At 40.9% G+C, this 23,613-nt stretch overlaps 1 protein-coding gene across 2 annotated transcripts in view; it reads left to right on the forward strand.

The window, feature by feature from the left end:
- LOC127647993 (protein shisa-6-like) overlaps nt 1-23,613 on the forward strand; it is a 94,055-nt gene that overhangs the window by 60,033 nt on the left and 10,409 nt on the right. The window contains exons 6-7 of one of the 2 annotated variants that reach the window (XM_052132545.1): nt 15,637-15,699; nt 18,547-18,567. In XM_052132545.1, the coding sequence (XP_051988505.1) occupies nt 15,637-15,699; nt 18,547-18,567 (84 nt within the window). The remainder of the gene's footprint in view (nt 1-15,636; nt 15,700-18,546; nt 18,568-23,613) is intronic. The other variant, XM_052132546.1, reaches the window with a different exon arrangement.

Here is a 23,613-nt window from a genome sequence, read left to right on the forward strand (position 1 = left end):
GTAGCTTCTGTGGAACGTTGTTATCACTTTAGTTTTGAGCGTCCTTGGCTGGGCTCAAGCTTCGGTCTCCGTGTTCAAGTTCGGTCCATGTTGGTTTCATAAATTTTTGAAAAACATTTATAGCATATTTTTACAAAAGTCAAGTTTCATGGCTTCATGAATGTCAATGTTTTTTAAGAAATAATAATAAAATATTTTGTGTCTGTATAGTTACACCACTTAGACACTTTTGACTTTAATTACCATAAAAATGATCAAAATCGCTTCATTATAGTAGAGGCCTATTAGAGTAATTGTTTTGTGTGAATTGTATTTTAATGTATATTTTACTCATTAGATCTGGATGAAATAAATAACTTTCACATCATTGACCCCTACACAACAGACTACACATACAAAAGTTGTATTATAAAGGAGTTCTGGGTGGTAACTAGGACAATGTGAATTTGAAAAGGTGTTCAGAATGGTCAAAGGGTGTTTTTAGGCAGTTGCCGGGGTGTTTGTATTGGTTGTTAAGACATATAGAGAGACTGGAGGTCTGTGTGAAGTTCGGTGGCTGTTAGCTTGAAAGCAGTAAGAACTTTTAAGCGGTCTAAGGGATTTTAGGCATATCAACGGTTCAACATTTATGGGAAAACTACAAATTTGATCTGTAAGAAAATAAATAAGAAAAATATATCATTGATGGGGCTTTGGTTACTAAATATGTGCTTTTATTAATATCAGTTTGCACGTGGTGACAACAGAAGCGCAATCTCTACACTGCAGCCTCAGTAAAACAGGCAACACACTTTCAGGGGTGTTTTCAGCTTTTTACAGTACTGTCTGAAGCACACGTGTACACAGTGTACCCTTACTGGGGGTCTGGGGGCATGCTCCCCTGGGAGAACTTTTTGCAAAAACAGCACTAAAGCATTTAATTCTGGTGACTTTAGGAGCAGCATTTTTACATTTTCGCAATGTAATGAATGCATTGTTCACTCCAATAGGATTGTTGAGTGTAAAACATGATGAAGATTAGTGGACAGGTGGCCAATTCATCAAGTTATGCACTGTTTCCTCACAAAAGCGGTTTATTATTCTTGTGTCTTGTCTCCTCGCCAGTGAGCCGCCATAAGAATGTCTATGGGACTCCTGCGTAATGCTTTTTTTTGATAACTTTGAAGGCTTCCCTTGGTAGAAGTGTTCTGGTTGATACAAAGCAGGGTCTGGGGTTGCTAGGTTACGGGGGCTGCTCCACCATTACCGAGAGAGAGTTACTGTGGGACAAGCAGTTGGAGTGAGTGCGCTTAATAAAGTTTCAACAGTTAAAGGAGCAATATGTAACATTGATATCAAGTGTTTAAAATGGGTACTGCAGTCTAATTTCAAAATATTGGAGAGAGTTGTCTCCCCCGCCCTCTCCTCCCTAGACCTGAAGCTCACACGTGTTGCCAGGTTGAGGGCACGCAACAGGAACGCGCTAACTGACAATGGCAAGCGACGAGATTCGGACCATTTTGCTAAACTGTTTGACTTATTCTTTGAGGGAATCAACTCAAATGACTAATTCATTTGTAAAAATGGAGTGGTGGTGGTGTAGTGGGCTAAAGCACATAAATGTAATCAGAAGGTTGCTGGTTCAGTCCCCACAGCCACCACCATTGTGTCCTTGAGCAAGGCACTTAACTCCAGGTTTCTCTGGGGGAATTGTCCCTGTAATAAGTGCACTGTAAGTCGCTTTGGATAAAAGCGGCTGCCAAATGCGTAAATGTAAATTGGGCATCACTAGTTCAGATTCTCAACAGGAGACAGAAATACGGGACAGACGACTTGATTGCTCAAGGAAAATTTTCTTCACACAATCATTATACAGAAGATAATCTGCTGACTGTTACAAACATTTGCTGGGGGTGCTACGGGGGGTGCTACAGACTTTCTTGGTGAGACTGAAGCACACGCTAGCCCCTCCCTAGTGCCGCCTCTGTGTGCAGTTAATGGAGTCATGCTTTGTTTTCTGAATGACATTCAACGCAGCACACTCTTCCTCTCTTATAAACCTCCTCTCAATCTGATTCATGACAATATCTCTCTAATACCCTTTAAGTGCAAGGGACTTTTCATCCGTCTTGTTTTGGAGCCATTCATTGGGGTTGTTTCAGCTGAATTCTGTGAAATTGTCCGATGGTCACTGTGAAGTTTGCTCAGACTTGATCTTGGGCTTTTTTGTTTATTTATTGGCACAAAGAAGCTTTCATCTATTCAAAAACACTTTCATCCAAACATCCATTTTTGATTTCCCAGAGGACAATGTTATTGCCTAGATTTTCTTTCTTTGCTCTGTAGACTTAATGGAGGCTCTGTTCATTTCAACTTTGTTTCAGATATTTCTCCTAAACATCCTTTGTAGAATTATCTATAGACTCCAAAAATACAAATGTTGGCACTGAGGAACAGCTTTGAGTTATGTATAAGTAAATTAATAATGTGATATTATTAATTATTACACATTAATATAATTATTGTAGATTGCATAGTGCTGATAATTTAGTCTTGGATGCATTTGATGAGTTCATATTGAGGTCTCTGACTTTTGATTGCGGAATTTGGGATCTTGGAAAATCTTAACGTTTACCCTAACCCTAAACCCTAAACCAAGACCAAACTTTCTGACTGTGGGCTCTATTAAGAGTGCTAAGCTCAGTGTTATTCGATACACCATATGTGCAAAGTCAGTGGGAATGGTTATAAATTTTTTTTAGTTTTCCTCTCTTTGTTTCTTCCATTTTTTTCACGCACATCACTTCTACCATTCAATTTGTCTATAACGTTTTTATTAATTTATTGAAACACAAAAAACTCAAAACAACAATCTGTACGGCCATCCATTTTTTAAAACGAACTTTCAGACAAGGCTTTGACAAGCCAACATCAAACTCCACCAATCTTGAAAACATTATTATATTTAGCATTCCTCACCCTTCAACTAAAAGTTTTGTGATGTCGGTATGGACCAGTCGACATCTGGATCCATAAACGTCATGGTTACTGTTGTAACCTCCATTTCCCGAGGGAAGGAATGAGATGTTGTGTCGAATTAAGTGACACAAGGGGTCTTCCTGGGATGCCAAACGTACCTCTGAACCTGAGAAAGGGCCAATGTCAAGTTGGCCGATAGAATTTGCATGCCCCGCCCGGACATATGGGTATAAAGGGAAGCGGGGCAGCCAGTCAGGAATTTGCACCGAGGAGCCGAAAATAAGGTACGGCCATTTACACTTGTAGGTCTAGTGCTGTGGCAGGAGGGATACAAGGTCTAGTTGATACAACAACAGTAACAATGACGTTCCCCTTCTGTCACTCACTCGACGTTGTGTCGAATGAAGTGACACAAGGTGTCCCATATAAAAATGTCACGCACTGACCATGTTACGTGAACTGTCGAGACTAGTGCAAGCAGGCTACTGCGTGCTAGAGGCAACTGTGTCGGATGCACGTAGCCATCCCCAATGCCCCCAAAGAGATGTCACATACAGACCTTAGGTTCCCCGCACCCCTGAGGGGGAGAACAGGAGCTACATGACTAGCATGGGAGCAAGCCCGGCAGCCGCGGCCTTCTCTCTCACTATGTGTCTTACATAGGACGTGAAGCTGCTGGGGCTATCTTAACGCTATGAAATGCGTCGGGGAAGGCGGTCTTTCCCGGTCCTATTCTTTCAGGGGGAAAAGTCCCAGCAGAGGCCACATCCAGCCCAGTTTAGGTGGAGGGTTGTGATGCCGTACGTGGGAAATGGAGTGGTGGTAGGTCCAGCCTAATGAGGGGGGACTCTACAAGCATGGCGACCGGGGCAGCAGGGCTGCCCAAGGGAAATGCGGGTCTGCCGACAGGGGGACCATACCATGGGAAATACATCACGGGGAGTTTGCCTGAAAAGGGAACTAAGCCTGTGGAGCCTGACCCCAGTAAAGAGCACCTGTGACTCATAGTGGGTCTGGACACAAATTGATCCACTGAATTCGTAGGCCAGAAGGCTAGGGAGGAGAACATCCAGGGACTTAGATGCTAACCTGGGACAGAAGGCGCACTGGATCAACTTGGTGAAGGGCGCTGTGTGCAAGCGGAACACCCGGTCAATTGTGCCACGTTACCAAGTTCTACCGGCTCGGACCTGACAAAACACGGGACGAGACTGACTCAACCCTGAGATTGACAAATCTGGCAAAGGTATTGGGTGTTGCCCAGCCCGCTGCTCTGTAGATGTCTGCTAAGGAGGTGCCATGGGACAGTGCCCACGAGGATACCACACTTCTCGTAGAGTGTACTCGAACCCGCAAGGGGGCGGGCATGGCCTGGGTGTGATAAGCTAAAGAAATAGCATCAACGACCCAGTGAGCTAACCTCTGTTTGGAGACAGCGTTCCCTTTCCACCATCCACCGAAGCAGACAGAGCTGCTCAGAACATTTAAAGCTCTGTGTGCGGTCCAAACAGATACGCAAAGCATGTACCGGACACAGCAATGAAAGGGCTGGGTCAGCCTCCTCCCAGGGCAGCACTTGCAGGTTCATGACCTGGTCCCTGTAGGGGGTCGTAGGAACCTTGGGCACCTAATCCGGTCATGGCCTCAGGATAACGTGAGAATGTGCCAGACCGAACTCCAGGCAGGTGTCGCTGACAGAGAACGCTTGCAGGTCCCCAACCCTCTTGATGGAGGCTAACGTGATCAGGAAGGCCGTCTTCAGGGAGAGTGCCTTGGGCTCAACTGAATCAAGTGGCTTGAAGGGGGTCTCTGAAGGATCGAGAGGACCACTGAGAGATCCCAGGAGGGGAATAGGCTAGGCCGAGGAGGGTTCAGTCAGTGAGTTGTGACATATGACGAGAGTGCACACTGCCATGGCGATTTATGTACATTACCATTGCGGTGCAATATGAACAGATCAAGATGTGCTTGCCCTGGATTAGTGGGAGAAATCTCCATAGGGCAAGAGATACAGCCAACAACTCTAGGCAGTTGATTTGCCAATGCTGCCGGGGTCCTGTCCAGGGGCCAGTGGCAGCGTATCCGTTGCACACAGCACCCCAACCCTGTCGAGAGGCCTCTGTAGTCACCATGACACGTCTGGACACCTGCTTCAAGGGGACTCCGGTCTGCAGAAAGCAGAGGTCTGTCCAAGGGTTGAAAGTCTGATGGCAAGAAGGGGTCATTGTCACACGGTATGTGCCTTGGTGCCATGCCCATCTCGGGACTCGAGTCTGTAGCCAGTGCTGAAGTGGTCTCATATGCAGCAACCCGAGCATCGCGACCGCGGCTGAGGATGCCATATGCCCCAGGAGCCTCTGAAATTGTTTTAGTGGAACCACTGTGCCGGGCTCAAAGAGAGCGAGGCACCTGAGCACTGACTGAGTGCGCTCGTTGGTGAGACGCGCTGTCATTGAGACTGAGTCTAACTCAATGCTGAGAAAGAGATGCTCTGAACCGATACGAGCTGGCTCTTCTCCCAGTTGACCTGAAGCCCTAGACGGCTGAGGTGCCTGAGCACCTGGTCCCTGTGAGCGCACAGTAACTCTCGAGAGTGAGCCAGGATGAGCCAGTCATCGAGGTAGTTGAGTATGCAGATGCCCATTTCCCTTAGCGGGGCAAGAGCTGCCTCTGTGATCTTCATGAAGACGCGAGGGGACAGGGACAGGCCGAAAGGGAGGACCTTGTACTGATACACCTGGCCGTCGAACGCGAACCATAAGAAAGCAGAATGGAGACGTTGAAGTACGCGTCCTTCAGGTGTACCACCACAAACCAATCTAGCTGTCGAACGCAGGTAAGAATCTGTTTCTGCGTGAGCATTTTGAATGGGAGTGTGTGTAAGGCTCTGTTGAGAACTCGCAGGTCCAAGATTGGTCGCAACCCACTGCTTTTTTTGGGTACGTTGAAGTAAGGGCTGTAGAAACCCTTCTCCATCTCGGCTGGAAGGACGGGCTCTATTGCATCCTTGAGGAGCAGGGTTGTGATCTCTGCTCGTAAAGCGCTGGCTTTCTTGCCACGCACAGAAGTGGAGCGAACACCACTGAAACGAGGTGGGAGCCGGGCAAACTGAAACAGCGTAGCGAGTCGGATGGTCCTGGCCAGCCAGCACGACGGATTGGGAAGTGAAAGCCATGCATCCAAGCTCCGAGCGAGGAGCACTGGTAATTGGTAATTATTTTAAATGTTTGATGTATTAGCATAACTAATATGACATTAATTGGTCCAATCTAACATCAAACCACTTTCTGTAAAGTGTAACAACTGCATAAACAAACAAACTGTGTGTTTGTTTATCTGAGCCTTGTTGCCGGTGGCTTATTAAGCTTTTAGCATCTGATTGCAATCATAAAGGACAAAATATTGCTCGTCTACACACAAGCTCAAGCATACACCCTGATTTTCACACATCTGTTGTCCACAAACCACTTGACAGCTGTCATTGTTAGCATAAGCGTTAGCATAAAGCAAATTCTCATTTGTTTTTATATGGCCAAACACTCATCTGAAGGACCGTAGATGCTATAAAACCACAGTCATTGTGGTTCTTATAAACCCTAATATGTCAAGCCATAGTGACCCTCGCTGCTGTGAGCCACTCCATCACGCTGCGCTCCGTGCTACACTAGCATCCCAGCACAGCACTAGGTGCCAATTATTTCCCTTAGTATGCTAATAAAGGCGGTTTAGTGGTGCTTTCTCAGACAAAAGTCCTTCGCTGCTGCCACCAGCCTTTAATTAATGTGTGTTATTACCTGCGCTAGAGTGGCTGTTTATTTCAGAAGCGCTTAGAGTCTCTCATCTCTATGGGCGGCTCTGCTAATACAGGCAGCTAATCAATAGTGGCGTATAACTCCTCGGCTAGCCACCCCACTCCATCAATGCAGGAGTTTGAGAGGACGGGGCTAACCATGTGCACTCTGGGGATCCTCATAGCAACACATAAATCAAACGCCTCATAATAAAAGCAGGTTGACGCTTTTCGGATGCTTCTGCCAGTCACGCACATGGATTTCTCAACGTTTCCAAGTCCAAGTTAATTGGTTCCATTTCTCCGTGTCTACGAAGTAGTGTGCAGACACTTGATTAGGCCTCACAAAATCAATCACCAAAACCAGACTCCAGACTCGGGTGGCCGATAACACGGCTTATTAAAGAGAATCTGTTTCTGGAGGACCACACAAGAAGCAGGCCACGTAAGAACGTGTGAGGTTTTTAAAATCCTTTGACTTCAGAGAACTGAGCATGCAAAACTAGTTTCAGGAAACGTGGGCACAAATTGGTAAGAGGTGAACCAAAAAACTTTCATTTGTATTTTGCCCACTCTTGCTTCACCAAAATGACGCTAGCTTGCTCTCATCTGAAAGACTTGATGAGTCATTATTAGGTGTCTTGACTTTAATGATACGACTTGATCCTTTATGGTAAAGCTCCTGGGTGGAAGGTGTTCATTTGACAAACTAGGTTAAATCCGGTGAGGTCTTCGAAAACAGTTGCTCATCAAACTGAATTACTCTCCTTTTCCAGAGATCCACTGAATGATGATATTCGGTCTCTTTAAACAAGGGTAGTTGGACTAACTGATGTAAATTAGCTCTGTGAGGCTGTTCATTCTGGTTCATTGAAGTTAACGAAACTCTCATGATGAAAACAGAACAAAGTGACAGCATCATCAAACATTCACACTTGATTTTCTGGCTTTTTCATTTATTTTTAATCAGTTATCAGTACTGACAGGATATAAGCTTGTCTGTGTACATCTCTTGAGGCAAAAACAACAAGTGATGCCATGAAGTGCATTTGGATCATGATCTACTGTGACATACAATGAGCGATCAATAGACTACATGTACTGAGTGGCATCAGATATGATATTGATGTGTGACACTGATATGACCTTTTTAAAAAGGCTCTTTGACAGACATACAGTAGGTAGTTCTCCATCAATGACGTGATGCTTGTTTTATTTTTTTTTTGCAATTTGTTTATTTTAATTATTCAAAAAACTTGAAAAAATGTTGTCATTTAAAGTCTATTAAGTATTAACCAAGAATGTCTTGTTCACATTTTTGGTTGATAAAAATATCATAATATACATGTTTTTTATGGAAAGTTATGTAATGTAATTATTGTTTGTAATGCAATGCTGTACGTGGCGGCATTTTGCATAACCATGATTTATACCATCCTCAAAATGTCTTGCCGATTGACACATTTCTACCAGATAGATTCAAAAGATCCAACTTCTGCTCATATCTCTAGCTATTGCCAAGAAAACTATATTACTCAATTGGAAAAATAAAAACCAAATATCAGTTACACAATGGCTACATCTATTAAGGGACCACATCATTAAAGAGAAACATACATCAGCAATTAAAAATCAATTATACAAATTTAATACAATCTTCAGCTCACTGCTCTCACCATTAAATATTGATTTTTAAGTTTTAAATATTGAGTTGATGCCTCAATTAAGTATGGTACATAAATACAAACTATTTCTACAATAGATAAATAATGCCTGAGTATTATTTAATATACTCTTCTACAATCATTTATAGATTGATGTAATTTATATAGTTATATATATATAATTATTGTAGTAGTGGTGGTAGTATTGATATTTATATTACTACAGAACAATCTGTCCCCCTTCCCTCTCCCCTCCCTAATAAAATCCAATTCCAAAAACATTATAAATAAACACTTATAATTTATATACTTTATTAACTGTCTGGTCTGCCGGATGTTCTAGTGCTGTCGGTGGGAGCGATTGGCACGTCTTGTTGGCATGGGAATTACCGGTTCGGTTTTTGGTTTGCCTAGCCCCTCCCTTTGCCGCCTCTGCCGGCGGTCCCGTCTCTCATTTAAACGTGACTGTGTCGGAGTGCTATCTGGGTTGGATGTGGTGTCTCTTGCTGAGGAGCTAACTGCTTTACACCACAGTTCCAGCCACAGATTATAATCTAAAAAGGGCAAAAAACAATACATTTTGGTCATCGGTCAGGTCACAACCAGACCAAGTGAGCTTGGTTTGGAGGTGCCTGTCGTAGCGCCCCAGGATCCTTTGTGGATGAAGACACAGCGGAGCACAGAGGCTTAACCGCTGGTACAGGGTTTGGTTTTGCCGGCAGCAGGGAGCAGTAGTGGAGCGGCTCCCAGAACTAGAGAGTTGTGTACTGTATATCTGTAATCATTTTATTGACTGATCTAAAAGCTCTTGCAGCTGAGATGATATTATTATTATTATTACTGCTACTACTATTATTATTGTTATTATTATTATTGTTACTACTACTATTATTATTGTTATTATTATTGTTACTACTACTATTATTATTGTTGTTACTAAAATTATTGCTAGTACTACTATAATTGATATTATTATAATTGATACTACTACTATTATTATTGTTGTTATTAATATTATTGTTACTACTATTATTATTGTTGTTACTACAATTACTGCTACTACTACTACTACTATTATTATTGTTGTTACTACAATTGATACTACTACTACTACTACTATTATTATTATTATTATTATTATTGTTTTTACTAAAATTACTGCTACTACTAATATTGTTGTTGTTACTACAATTACTGATACTACTACTATTATTATTGTTGTTACAATTACTGCTACTACTACTACTATATTTTTTGTTGTTACTCCAATTACTGCTACTTCTAATACCACTACTATTGTTGTTACTACAATTACTGCTACTACTACTATTATAATTATTGTGGCTAACATTACTGTTACTACTACTATATTTTGTTTTGTTACTATTACTGCTGCTACTACTACTACTATTATTATTGTGGCTACAATTACTGATACTACTAATACCACTACTATTGTTGTTACTACAATTACTGCTACTACTACTACTATAATTATTGTGGCTAACATTACTGCTACTACTACTATATTTTTTTTTGTTACTATTACTGCTGCTACTACTACTACTATTATTATTGTTACTACAATTAATGCTACTACTACTACTGCCCCCCAGTCTTGCGTCACAGCCCACCTCCTTGTCTACTCATTATTAGCTTATTGGTTTCACCTGTCCCGCGTTTACCTGTTTGATTTCTCACCCTTTATTAGATCCAAGTGTTTGCTGTCCTGTACTGGATTGTTTCATTTGTTGGTTGGTTCCCTTCCCTGTCAGTTCTGTACTTCATGTATTTATTTCAGTTGGTTTTGTTTGAGTTATTTTCTCCCTTGAGAAAGTTTGTGTTATGTTTTGTTTTCTATTTTAAATAAAAGCTCATTGATGCCATCTGCGCTTGGGTCCTTCCTTAAAACACCCCACTCTGTGACAGCTGCATGGTCCAGTGTGATCGTTAAGGCAATAATGCTGTGATATATAAATACATAGTCTGCATGTGCTGCGTGCTTTACAGTGGATTAGTGCTCTGCTTTGTCATCTCTCACACAACGGGAATGATTCTCAAAGTATGTGGCGTCTTCTTCACACATTAATTTAAATAACTCAGCTCATTTAGACTAAGATTGCAGCCTTTCGTGGTTTAATAATCACACTAGGATATACTGCCATTTTTATTTGATTAAAGGTAGAGTAATTCATTTTAATCCAGTACACTTTTTGTCAAATTCTGTGAATATCTCTTCACGGTCCGCTAGCTGTCCGTTCTGTGTGTGCATTGGAAATACAATCTGGTGTTTGTACACAGCCCTGGATCTGTAAATAGGAAAATAAACAATTGGATAGGACCGATCCACACAACCCTATTTTCATGGATTTGGGGGCGGAGCTTCTGAAGGAGCATCGAAGGGAGTGTGTTTCTTTGGCTGTTGAGTTCAAATATCAACAGTCTTTCTCAGGAATCGCTTACTCTACCTTTAATTGTGCATTTTAATTTAAAAGGTGTAACAGAACATATAAGTATTGTCAAATAAGCATGTGACCATTTGAAAGCCAGTCAGACTGTGGTAGTCAGGACGTACATTTGACAACACTATGCTGAAGTTTCTCTTGTGATGTAACATCAACCTCAAGTTCCTACAGGATTCCTCGTCACGTCATCTCACGCCGCACCCCGGCGAGTGGAGTTACTGTGTAGAGATAAAGACAGTTTTGAATGATGTTACTTCTTTCAAATGTAGGAAGACATCAATTAAATCTGTGCTTATCTCTACAAGCAAGCCAGTGAGAGCCGGATGCCAACTCCATCGTGCCAAGACCTGCCAATGTTGAATAACGCCAGGGTACCAGCTTAGTCACGCTGCATGTATTCCTTCACTGATTTGTTACTTTAATTACTTTGATATTGTCACTGTTTTTTTTGTTTTTTTTTTATCAATTGGAGGCCCGGATACAAATGATCGATGGGCCAGATTTAGCCAGTGGGCCTCCAGTTGAAGAGCCCTGTTATAGATGTTGTTATGTAGTGTATATAATGTACATGTGTATCTTCATATACTGTTCACAAACTTGTTTATGTCAAGTGTTTTTTTTTTTCAGTTTTCTACAGTTTGGGTATCAAAATAGTGTTTGGTAATATGCTAAATGGTCTGCACCTATATAGTGCCTTTTTTAACCTTAGTGGTTACCAAAGTGCTTTACACTGTATCTCATTCACCCATTCACACACCAATGACGGCAGAGCTGCCATGCAAGGCGCTAGCCTGCCATTGGGAGCAACTTGGGATTCAGTGTCTTGCCCAAGGACATTTCGGCATGTGGAGTCATGTGGGCCGGTAATCGAACCTCCAACCCTGCAATTGGCAGCCAACCTGCTCTACCACCTGAGCCTCATTTACAGGATATTCAACAATGGATTTTATCCACCTGGAACTGATTGGATGAAAAATACTTTCAAATTCTGTTGAAAGATTACAAATACAAACTTTTCTGTCTTCGAAACAATGAGCACTGATGATTCGCTCACAAAGTGACCATGAATGTGTATTAAGATAGCAAACGGGGTCATTGTAATTTCATGTGATTTTAAAGTAGGAAAGTAATGTTGATTCCTCCATCTGTTACAGACAGAAATTAGAGCTCTCTTCTGAAATGCCGTTCGGTGGGGGGAGACAGAGCAGTTTGATCCCCACTGCCAGTTGAGAGCTGTAAATTGGCGCGTTCCCCTGCAGATCACTCAATGTAGGCCACTTACATTTAGAAACTGTCCTTGATGTGAGTTTTGCAATTTAACTTGCGTTCTTCAAGCAACAGAAAGCAGATGCTCATACTGTTGCTAAGGCAAGCATCACTATTACTATTGCTCATACTTATGGTGTGATTCAAACAAACCCCTAACACTAAAGCCCAAAGTACACTTTGGTTTTGACGTGAACACTTTGGGTCTGCGTAGAGTCGAACGCTCTCCTTTTAAAGAATCATTAATTTGACTGTACGTGCATACACATGCTACGACTACAATGAGATACTGGACTACTGCATTTCTCTACAGGAGTTTAGACATATAAATATGTCTTTATATTCCTTCAGACTCGAGTTATGCAAATGCAGGAATCTCCTATTGCCTTCTTCTAGTGCTTCTTTGTGACACTGATGACTCAACGGTGAGTGTTGCCACCTTGTGGACCCACAAATGACTGAAAAGTATTCCAGGGGCATGCACATACACGCAGTGAGAGTACACGCGTGTTCACTGCTCGAGCGCTCTGCTGATGGTGAAATTTCCGTCACACGTTCTGTATTCACACGCCTAGCATTCGTGTCTAACGGAAGTACTGTGTACTTTGGGATTAACTGGGAAAAGTGCGAAAAAAATGGCATAAAATTGCATTGAAGTAGGGGCACGAAAAATATTGAGACAAGACTTGTTTTTCTGAATAACGACATTCAAATATCCGGCATATATTCAGCTGTGTGTATTGTTGAGTTGAAAATATTCCCCTGAAATGCCGCACATGATAATCAGGTCAACTGTAGTGTGTTTTGATGGAAAGTGCTTCGGTTCAGCCTTTGGGAATATTGTCACTGTCCTTTGAATAACTCTGGCTTTTTCTGTGGGCACTGATACATTTACTGGACTATATTCAGAGCTACACAACTTACAGTATGTCAAGCTTATAAAAGAATAAAAAACACCATTAAAGTATTCCATTAAAGTGTGTGAGGAGCAGTGTAGTAACCTTATAATATCTGTTTTATTCTGCATGGAGAGGGTCCCCTGATGGGAGCGGCCATGTTTGGATCACATGACCAGAGATTGGAGCTTGACTGCTTACTGTATGCTTTCATTGCATAAATAAATGTTGCTTGGACTTTATGCTTAAAATCTCCATTTGTGTTCCATGGATGTTCATTCAAGGCCTACTGCACGTCAGACGTCATTTAAATGGCCAAAGTATGTGCCGAAATACAGCTCAAGTGTTAGTGAAACAATACGTGACAGGTATACAAATTCCAGCTTTGCTGTTCTGTCAAATGCATTTGCAACAAAAACCTCCAGCTGCCAATTTTAAAATCATAAGACGTAAAACACTTCAGGCATTGAAACAGTTGATTATAATTCGTATAATGAATTCACACCCTTGAGAATGTGACCCTATCTGCGTCTCTGTTGCGTAACTGACTAGCACTTCAGGAGAATGGTCTGGGTCGCAACCTCTGTCAGCAAACACCTCTTTTTAGGAAAAGGGAGGAGGCAGAAATAACTTCCAGAGCTTGCAGGTCTGTTTGACATTTCGTTTTGACACCAGGGCTGGAGAACTTCATCAAAATATGTAAATTAAGAAAATGCCCCATTTCGTAAATGCAACTTAAAGGAATAGTTCAGCCAAAAATGAAAATGTTGTCATAATTTGCTCACCCTTATTTCATTCAGATCACACGTCGACTCGCATATGCTCTTCAGGGCAAGTGCGACGTTCAGTCAGATGAGCTACCGCGGAGTTTGATCACACTTGAACTGTAAATGTAGTTGATAATGTAATGCGAACCTCAACTTACAAGTTATGTGCTATAGTAAAAGTGTTTAGATGTCACAAGACATCATTGTGTGAGGAAAAGTGTGTTCATGAACTGATAATCTGCCGTTTTACTCGTGATTTGTGTGAAAGGGAATGGAAGTAATTGGTGTTGTAGCGCCTCTAGTGCCCATTTCACCAGTAAACTGCCGCGATACGTACAACGATCCGTGTACAAATCATTTTAAAATGAAAGTAAAGTTGATATGTTTCTGTGAGACTAGGTTCTATGGTATAATTAGTTTCTTGCAGGAAGAATAAACTGCTACTTTTGAATGGCTGTCAATGGAGAAAGGTGCTTTTTGCCCCATAATGGTGTACGTATGGTGTCAGGGGCTAACCGTCCATGCTAGCAGGCCAAGTAGAAGTCAGAAATAATGTTATGCATGTTTTCCAGTAACTGAACTGAAATGCTAAAAAACAAGCACAGTTAACCCCACTGCATGTTGGGATCGCTACTGTTTGTTAGCGACTGTTGTCGTGGTGTCATTGAGCACTCCCAAGTATTCTCGCAAACTCCAAACTTTAAAGAGTCTTTGTTCATCTAAGGGCATTCAGAAACGTTCTCTGTAGAAGACTTTTCATGTGTTCCTTAAAGCTTTTTGAAGTTGACCTGTCTTGCATCCAGAAGTATTTATTTCTTCAAATTGCTTCAAACACCATTGTTACTTCATTTCTGACCCGATCGACAAGTTTCGGTTTTGTAGTCAGGCTGCAAAGTGTGTGTGTGAAGCAGAGAAAAGATGTTTCTGTTCTGAAAGCTCCAAACAAGTTAATTTACGTAGCGGAGTGCAGACAGGATAATTGGTCCCTTGATCAAAGCTGGCCAGTTGAGTGGGACAGCAGCTAGCCATCCTGCTGTATGGAGCTACCGCGCTTTTACCCATTAGCATACAGCGCTCTGTACTCTGTACTCTGCTTGTCTCTTATGCTTTCACCCTCAAATCCACACCAGAAGAGACTGAACAAGCCCTGTGATGTGTCGAAAGCTCCGTGATTACACCAAACAGACAAACATGTTTATGTTCTTTCGAGTTTTGAATTTGTCAGACAGGTTTGATCACTGCAACAGAAACGAATCTTTGTTTTACTGCAATTTCCAATCAGTGAGTTCGTTCTTTAAAAGGAACAGTTTACTCGAAACTGAAAATGCTGTCATCATTTACTTACCCTCATCATTGGGAAGCCCCGATCACATTTTCATCAAAATAATGTAAAATTCTAGTTGTCTTCCTGCAGTCCTTGAATGACCCCCGTATCCCTGACATCAAACTGTTTCATTTCTGTCTGGCAGAAATTGGTTTTCATGGGGTAATATCGGTTTTTATTACTTTGTGTTTATTTGTTGGAAGGATTAAAGCAGCAGTTATTATAGTTCTACCATTTATTTAATCTCTTCTCTCTAAAACTTTTCTATACGTGTTATTGGCGAGTCTCAAAGGATATCTCTATTGGGTTTTGTACAGATGTTCTGTTGTAAACAAAGACATATTGCCATCTAAAAGCGTCTGCTGATTAGAGACGGTGTCAGAGGGTCTTATATAACTGTTTACTTTGTTTGTATTTTAGAAGAAATGGCCCAGACTCTGTCATGTTGATGATTTAGCTGGAAATACATTAAACCACATCTGATTTACCTTCTTTTCCTTTGACAGATAATCATCAACACGAATACACCAGCCATGTGGATCTCACCGGGTCATACACACCCAAAATCGGTGAGTTTGTTCAGTCAATTTTAAGTCACAACAGCAAATTATGTTCATTTGTGTGCTCCTCGCTGGAAAAAACTGTTTAAACCAGTTTGCTGGTCTAAGCTGGTTTAAACTGGTCTAGATGGTCTCACAGCCTGGCCAAGCTGGTTTTTAGCTGCATTTGGTCATCCAGCTGGTCTCAAAGCCTGAACAGCTGTTAAGTGCCCAAAACCCCTCTAAAACCTTCATAACAGACCAGCCTAACCAGCTTGGTCATAACAGAGATCAGCTAATTAAGTTGTTTTTTTTTTGACAGATGCTATTTTCAAGTGTAAGTGTAAAAAGCAACAAAAAACATATCGTTAGATGCTATTCACAGTGGCAGATACTTTTACATCCCTTTTTCAATATTAACATACAGTATTGTGACATCATATCACTTTATTGTGTTTATTTGGAGTCCCACAAACACCTTACACCAACCCATACCCCTAACCCTACCTTATAAAAATTAACCATGGTGTTACTACAGTAACCATAGTATCGTCATGGTAATTTTCTAGTAAAATCATAGTAATCGCAAAATTAACCATGGAGTTACTACAGTAAACATAGTATCGCCATGGTAATTTTCTAGTAAAATCATAGCAACCGCAAAATTAACCATGGTGTTACTACAGTAACCATAGTATCGTCATGTTAATTTTCTAGTAAAATCATAGCAACCGCAAAATTAACCATGGTGTTACTACAGCAACCATAGTATCGCCGTGGTATTTTTCTAGTAAAATCATAGCAACAGCAAAATTAACCATGGTGTTACTACAGTAACCATAGTATCGCCATGGTAATTTTCTAGTAAAATCATAGCAACCACAAAATTAACCATGGTGTTACTACAGTAACCATAGTATCGCCATGGTATTTTTCTAGTAAAATCGTAGCAACAGCAAAATTAACCATGGTGTTACTACAGTAACCATAGTATCGTCATGGTAATTTTCTAGTAAAATCATAGCAACAGCAAAATTAACCATGGTGTTACTACAGTAACCATAGTATCGTCATGGTAATTTTCTAGTAAAATCATAGCAACAGCAAAATTAACCATGGTGTTACTACAGTAACCATAGTATCGCCATGGTATTTTTCTAGTAAAATCATAGCAACAGCAAAATTAACCATGGTGTTACTACAGTAACCATAGTATCGTCATGGTAATTTTCTAGTAAAATCATAGCAACAGCAAAATTAACCATGGTGTTACTACAGTAACCATAGTATCGCCATGGTATTTTTCTAGTAAAATCATAGCAACAGCAAAATTAACCATGGTGTTATTACAGCAACCATAGTATCGTCATGGTAATTTTCTAGTAAAATCATAGCAACTGCAAAATTAACCATGGCGTTACTACAGTAACATGTTGTTAGTGTAGTTAATAGTAACCATGTTCAATTTTGTGGCGACTATAATTTTACAAGAAAAATAGTTAATTTATAATAGTTAATATAATAGTTAATGGTTAATTTTTATACTGTATCAAAACTAAAACACATGGTTATTACAATATTACTACAGTAAAACCAAAATTAATTTACTCTGGATCAAATCCTTCTCTAAACTCCCCGACCTTCACTGTGACCAATCACTGTGAGGAATCTCTTGTATCTATTACTATAAGTAGCATTATAGGAAATATTATTAGTTGAGACATGGGAAAAACATATCAATGAGTGGATTCGAACACTCCAGTGTGACAACACGTACACATACCATCGTTACACCAAGAGCTACTACAGCTGCACATGGGAGTGCAGTTTGTCATTAAATCGAGTGTTTCAGGCAGGCTATTGGAGCGCAAATAGTCTCTTATTTACCCAATCTCTTTATCCACTAAATGTCTAACCCGTTAACCAGTTTAATGTCTCTGCCCCACCATGAAATATTCAAATATGCCCTCCTTGATTTGATCAGCAGTTGACCCCAAACAAATTGATGGCAAATAAATCTGTCATGGCTGTCTTGAGCAGCGGTGGGCGGAGTTAGTGTAAATAGCCTCTGCCAACAAGATGGGCTGTTTGCACTTAGTGTAAATATAACACTTTAAGCAGCTCAGAGCTAAATCAGAGTTTAATTCATTTATGAAGCCATCTCGATACTGTCAGTGTCTTCCACATCCAGATGGTTATCTGTGTGGAGAACATGACATTTAATTTCAGAGCATGTAAATTGGAGTAATTAATGAAGCTAGATTTTATCTCCTAAAAGGATTTTCATAATTAGCCTGATCAAATGAGTGTTGATAATCTCCATTACTGAAGATACTGAACTCCCCGACAGGCCTTTAGATCAGCTATGAGTTTGCCAAAGATTTGATAGGAAAGAAAGCAGGTCTTTGACAAACCCCTCTCTTGACAGGAAATTAAAAGCTTAGCCTGTAAATGGCCTCGCTAACGGGTAGTATTTCCATAACAAAACAGTATGCTAATCAGATTGGAACTGTTTGCCGACATTATTGAAAAGCCGCTGTTGTATTTGCACCGACCGTATCTCTCCCTTTCCCAAATGCAATATTGAGTGAAAAGCTTTTTAGACTGTAATCACGCATCGTTCACATTTTTCACGTTTGCACTCAATTGAATCAACCTCCTTTTGCGCAAGCTATCACTGAAACAGAACTCGGCTAAATGAAAGTTTACTTTAATATACTTCGGGAGAGTCTATTGCTGTCATGAATGGCTCAGGTCTAAACTCTTAACATCCAGCAACACGTAATAATCATTTTGTCTGTGACACCGTGGATTAACATAATGTAAATAAAACATATATATGTTACTGATCTTGTTTTTCTCACTTGGGTTTGTTAGGACACAGAATAGAGTACTATGGTAAGCAGAAAACATGTTGTACGTGTGTATCATCTCTCTTTTCCCTGATGTCTATGTATGTACTGGAGGTTCTCTACTGTTATCTATCTGTGCTGGTCTCTATGTGTGTGCAGTCTCTCTGTGCTGGTCTCTATGTGTGTGCAGTCTCTCTGTGCTGGTCTCTATGTGTGTGCAGTCTCTCTGTGCTGGTCTCTATGTGTGTGCAGTCTCTCTGTGCTGGTCTCTATGTGTGTGCAGTCTCTCTGTGCTGGTCTCTTTGTGTGTGCAGTCTCTCTGTGCTGGTCTCTATGTGTGTGCAGTCTCTCTGTGCTGGTCTCTATGTGTGTGCAGTCTCTCTGTGCTGGTCTCTTTGTGTGTGCAGTCTGTAAGCATTGCTGTCGAGCACAGGATGTTCAGTGGCTCAGTGATACACAATTTACAATCTGATATAACACATTTATTTCATATTTCATAATCAGATATTTGTCTACTTGGTTACAAAACTAATAATAAAAACAAAAACTATTTTGAGCTTAGTTATTCATTTTTGTTAAGAACTTCACTGTTTGAGTTTTGGGAGCAACATTGCCCTGATAGCACGAGGACATCACCCAGATGTCTATTTGACGTGTGTGTTTACATCTGGCAGACGTATTTATGAGGTTGTTTGCTCATTTGCCATACGTCTATAAGATGTTTCCTCTCAGATGTCGACAATGATTAAAAATGTTGGTAATTCTGATCTTTTTAAGATGTTTAGTAGATGTTAATTAGAATGGGATGTTTTCCGAATGTAACACTGTTTAAGCAGACATCTTGGAGATGAACGTGTGCTATCTGGTTGCAGACACCAAAAACAATAGTGTTTGGACACTATTGTAAAGCACCAGCCACCACTGGTCACTCTGTGTACACAGTTTCTCTGTGCTAATCTCTCTGTGTGTACAGTCTCTGCTGGTCTTTCTAAGTTTGCAGTATATATTAGTTTAATTATATGTTATGTGTACATTATGTTATGTATGTCTCTGTGCTGGCCCCTCTGTGTATTCAGTCTCTCTGTGCTCATCTCTGTGTATTCAATCTCTGTGTGTAAAGTCTCTGTGCTGGTCTCTCTCTCTCTGTGCAATCTGTCTGTGCTGATCTCTGTGTGTACAGTCTTTCTCTGTTGGTGTCTCTGTGTACAGTCTCTGTGCTGTTTCTGTGCTGGTCTCTGTGTGTACTGTCTCTGTGCTGATCTCTGTGTGCATAGTCTTTCTTTGTTGGTGTCTCTGTGCTGGTCTCTGTGTGTACTGTCTCTGTGCTGGTCTCAAGGTGTGCATTCTCTGTGCTGGCCTCACTGTGTTTTCAATCTCTGTGTGTACAGTCTCTGTGCTGGTCTCTCTCTCTGTACAATCTGTCTGTGCTGATCTCTGTGTGTACAGTCTCTGTGCTAGTCTCTATGTGAAAATTTTGACTTTGGTACGATGCCAGCCCCGGTACCTCGGTATCGATACTAACTCGATACTTAGGCAACAAATAAAAAAAAAATAATTGTCTAAAAGAACTGCATAAAGTCTTATAAATACAAATTAGATTTTAATTGTTCTGGATTCCATGTTAAATGTTTTAATTTAATGTTATGATCAAATTGCATTTAATCAAATGCGTACTGTACAGTTTTAATCAAATGAGAATATTATACTTTCAACTATATATGTATATATATAAAAAAGATGCACAACAGAGCTTTACAGCATTAATGAAAACATTAAATGAAAACAATCTGATTACCTGAGGCAAAAGGCTGCTGTGGCTAAATCACAACATGCTGATATTCAGTACACTTGCTTATGTGGTATTGCTTACAGATAATAATACTAATGAACCATTTAATATTATATTATTGTTTCTATGAGTATTATTGTGACTGCTTTGAATATTACACTTTTATACAGTAGTAATATTTTTCTGTCGTAATGTCTTAAATTTCACGCAATCAGTTGAGCAGAGCTCTCATTTCAGCAGGACGTTTATTTTGAAGATCTTTGAAGTTTGCGAAGGGTTCATTATATCAAGCTTCCTGCGATTCGTGAGGTGAAATCTCTGAGCTGCAATGGATAAAGAGTTCATTTGAGAGTTCATAATTGTTTATACACTCAACACACTGATCTTTGGCTCTGCAGATGGATACTATTGGACACACTGCATGAAAATCAAGCATTAGTAGAATGTGTTGCAATAGTGTTTGTGTTTGTGTGCATGTGTGTGTGTGTGTGTGTGTGTGTGTGTGTGTGTGTGTGTGTGTGTGTGTGTGTGTGTGTGTGTGTGTGTGTGTGTGTGTGTGAAGACAGGTCAGAGAGGTGCCTCCTATTCATATGGAGTTAATTAACAGAGGTTTGGGAGGAGTATGTTCATTTTAATCAGACAAATCATGGCCCGCGAGTAGGAGTATATAAGCCACTGCTTCCCTGCTTCCTGTGATAATTCTCCTGATATCCCTCCATCACCTCATCACCAAGTGTTCTCTAGAGTCATCATTTATCTAAATAAGTCCGGGGGGGTAATCAGGACTCAAGTCGAGTCTCGAGCTCTGAGCACTCCAGATACAGACAGCAAGCCAAATATGTTTACCTCTTCTATACAAGATTACATTAACAAACAAACTACTGTTTAATGATCCCACTTGGCCATATGGAGGATTTTTCTTTAATTATTTTCAAATGGTCTTTGATTTGATCTTAAAACTCTTACATTACATTATATTTAGCTAATGTCAGCATATTTTAATATGGAACCAAAATTAACAACAAGAAGATATCGTACCTTTTTTCAATTTGTTGGTATCGCGACATTTCGTTTGTATCCGAAATCGTGCAACCCTTGTGTATAAAGTACATTCTCTGTGCTGGTCTCTCTGTGTGTACAGTCTCTGTGCTAATCTCTACTTGTTCATTCTGTCTGTGCTAGCCTCTCGTGTGTTCAATCTCTGTGTATACAGTCTCTGTGCTGGTCTCTGTGTGTACAGTCCCTCTATACTTATCACTGTGTGCCAGTCTCTGTGCTAGTCTCAATGTGTTTAGTCTCCCTTTGCTGGCCTCTGTACTTGTACATTCAGTCTGTGCTGGCCACTCTGTGTGTTCTATCTCTGTGTATACAGTCTGTTTGCTGGTCTCTCTCTGTGAACAGCCTCTCTGTGCTGATCTATATACTTTTAGATTCTGTCTGTGCGGTGTATTCAGTCTCTGCAGATACAGTCTGTGCTGGCCTCTCTGTGTGTACAGCATCTGTGTGCTGGTGTCTATGTGTGAACAGTCTTTTTACTGGTCTCTCTTTGTATACTGCCTCCCTGTGCTGGTCTCGATACATGTACATTCTCTCTGTGCTGGTTAGTCTCTCTCTGTGTGTAGGATGTCTGTGCTGGTCTTTCTGTGTGTATAGTGTCTGTGCTGGGATCTTTGTCAAGATGGTGCTGCAGATGGCAGCCTCGGTGTTGAGCTTTCCAATTTTTTTGTTGTTTTTGTTTGTTTGTCCGGTGTTTAGTAATTTTTTTGAATCCGTTTTTCTAGGGACAAACTGCTAAACATTCTGCAGTACATACCAGACAATCTTTTCCCAGTTTTGGACTATCAGGACATTTTGTTGGACATTTTATTTGGAGGCGAGGCTGTGTTGTTTAAGTGCACTATGAGACGCAGGCGGGGTAAGCGAGCCGGCGCACTGGTCAAGCTCCGACAGCGTGGCTTTCGCACAGCGCTGTCCAGTATACGACTAGCGAATCTCCACACTCTTCCTAACAAATGGACTAACTACATCTCCTCACCCATACAAACAAGGACTTTTCAAACTCTGCTGCCTTGTGCGTCACAGAAACCTGGCTGAGAGAAGCCATTCCAGACAGCGCGCTACATCTGCCGGGCTTTCAACTGTTCAGAGTGGATCGCATTGCGAAGTTAATGGCAAAAACTAGAGGAATATTGGTGTACAGATGTAACAATGTTAAAGAAGACGTGCTGTCCTAATTTAGAAGTCCTCTTTATCAACTGTTTATGCTGTTGAGTTTTTATATTCCTCCACACGTGTGTGTGTGTGTGTGTGTGTGTGTGTGTGTGTGTGTGTGTGTGTGTGTGTGTGTGTGTGTGTGTGTGTATGCAGCGCTGCAATTTGTTCGCTGATCACAGACACGGAACAACAATACCCAGACTCACTTATTATTATTCTGGGAGATTTTAATAAAGCTAACCTCACCCATGAACTGCCATATTACAGACAGCACAATGCATGCCCACCAAAGACAGAAATACATTGGATCATTGCTACACAACAATAAATGATGCATATCTCTCTATCCCTAGAGCAGTTTGTGACTCTCTGATAACTGTCTGGTTCATCTTCTTCCAAACTACTGGCAGAAACTAAAATCAGCTAAACCTGTAGTTATGCCTGTGAAGAGAAGGACCAATGAGCCAGAGCTTGAACTACAAGCCTGCTTTCACTGCAGTGATGTGTATTTGAGTCTGTAGATCTGGTATCTCACAGATACTGTAACATCATATATCAGTTTCAGTGAGGATATGTGCATTCCTACTAGTACTTATTTTACATACAACAATGACAAACTGTGGTTTACAGCAAAACTCAGGCAGCTTCATCCGGCCAAAGAGGATGCTTACAGAAGTGGGGATATAATATTGTACAATCAGGCCAGGAACACACTGACTAAGGAAATCAGAGTGGCTAAAAAAGCTACTCTGATAAGCTGAAAAACACAGCTAATGACCCTGCATCGGTGTGGAGAGGCCTAAAATACTTTACTAACTTCAGGACACCATCCCCCAACACTATAGGGAATCAAAAGCTAGCTGATGATTTGAATGTGTTTTACTGTAGATTTGAAAGGCCCAGTCTCACACACCACACCCGCTCTGACCTTCACTTCACACAAACATAAACACCTCCTGCAACCCCGGTCCTCCCCCCTCCTGCTACTCAACCTGCGCTTAAGATCTCTGAAGAGGAGGTTTGCCGTGTTTTCCGGAAACAAAAGACAAGGAAAGTACAGGGCCCAGATGATGTTTCACCTACTTGTCT

This window comes from Xyrauchen texanus, chromosome 8 (genome assembly GCF_025860055.1).
Source record: "Xyrauchen texanus isolate HMW12.3.18 chromosome 8, RBS_HiC_50CHRs, whole genome shotgun sequence".
Taxonomy (NCBI): Eukaryota; Metazoa; Chordata; class Actinopteri; order Cypriniformes; family Catostomidae; genus Xyrauchen; species Xyrauchen texanus.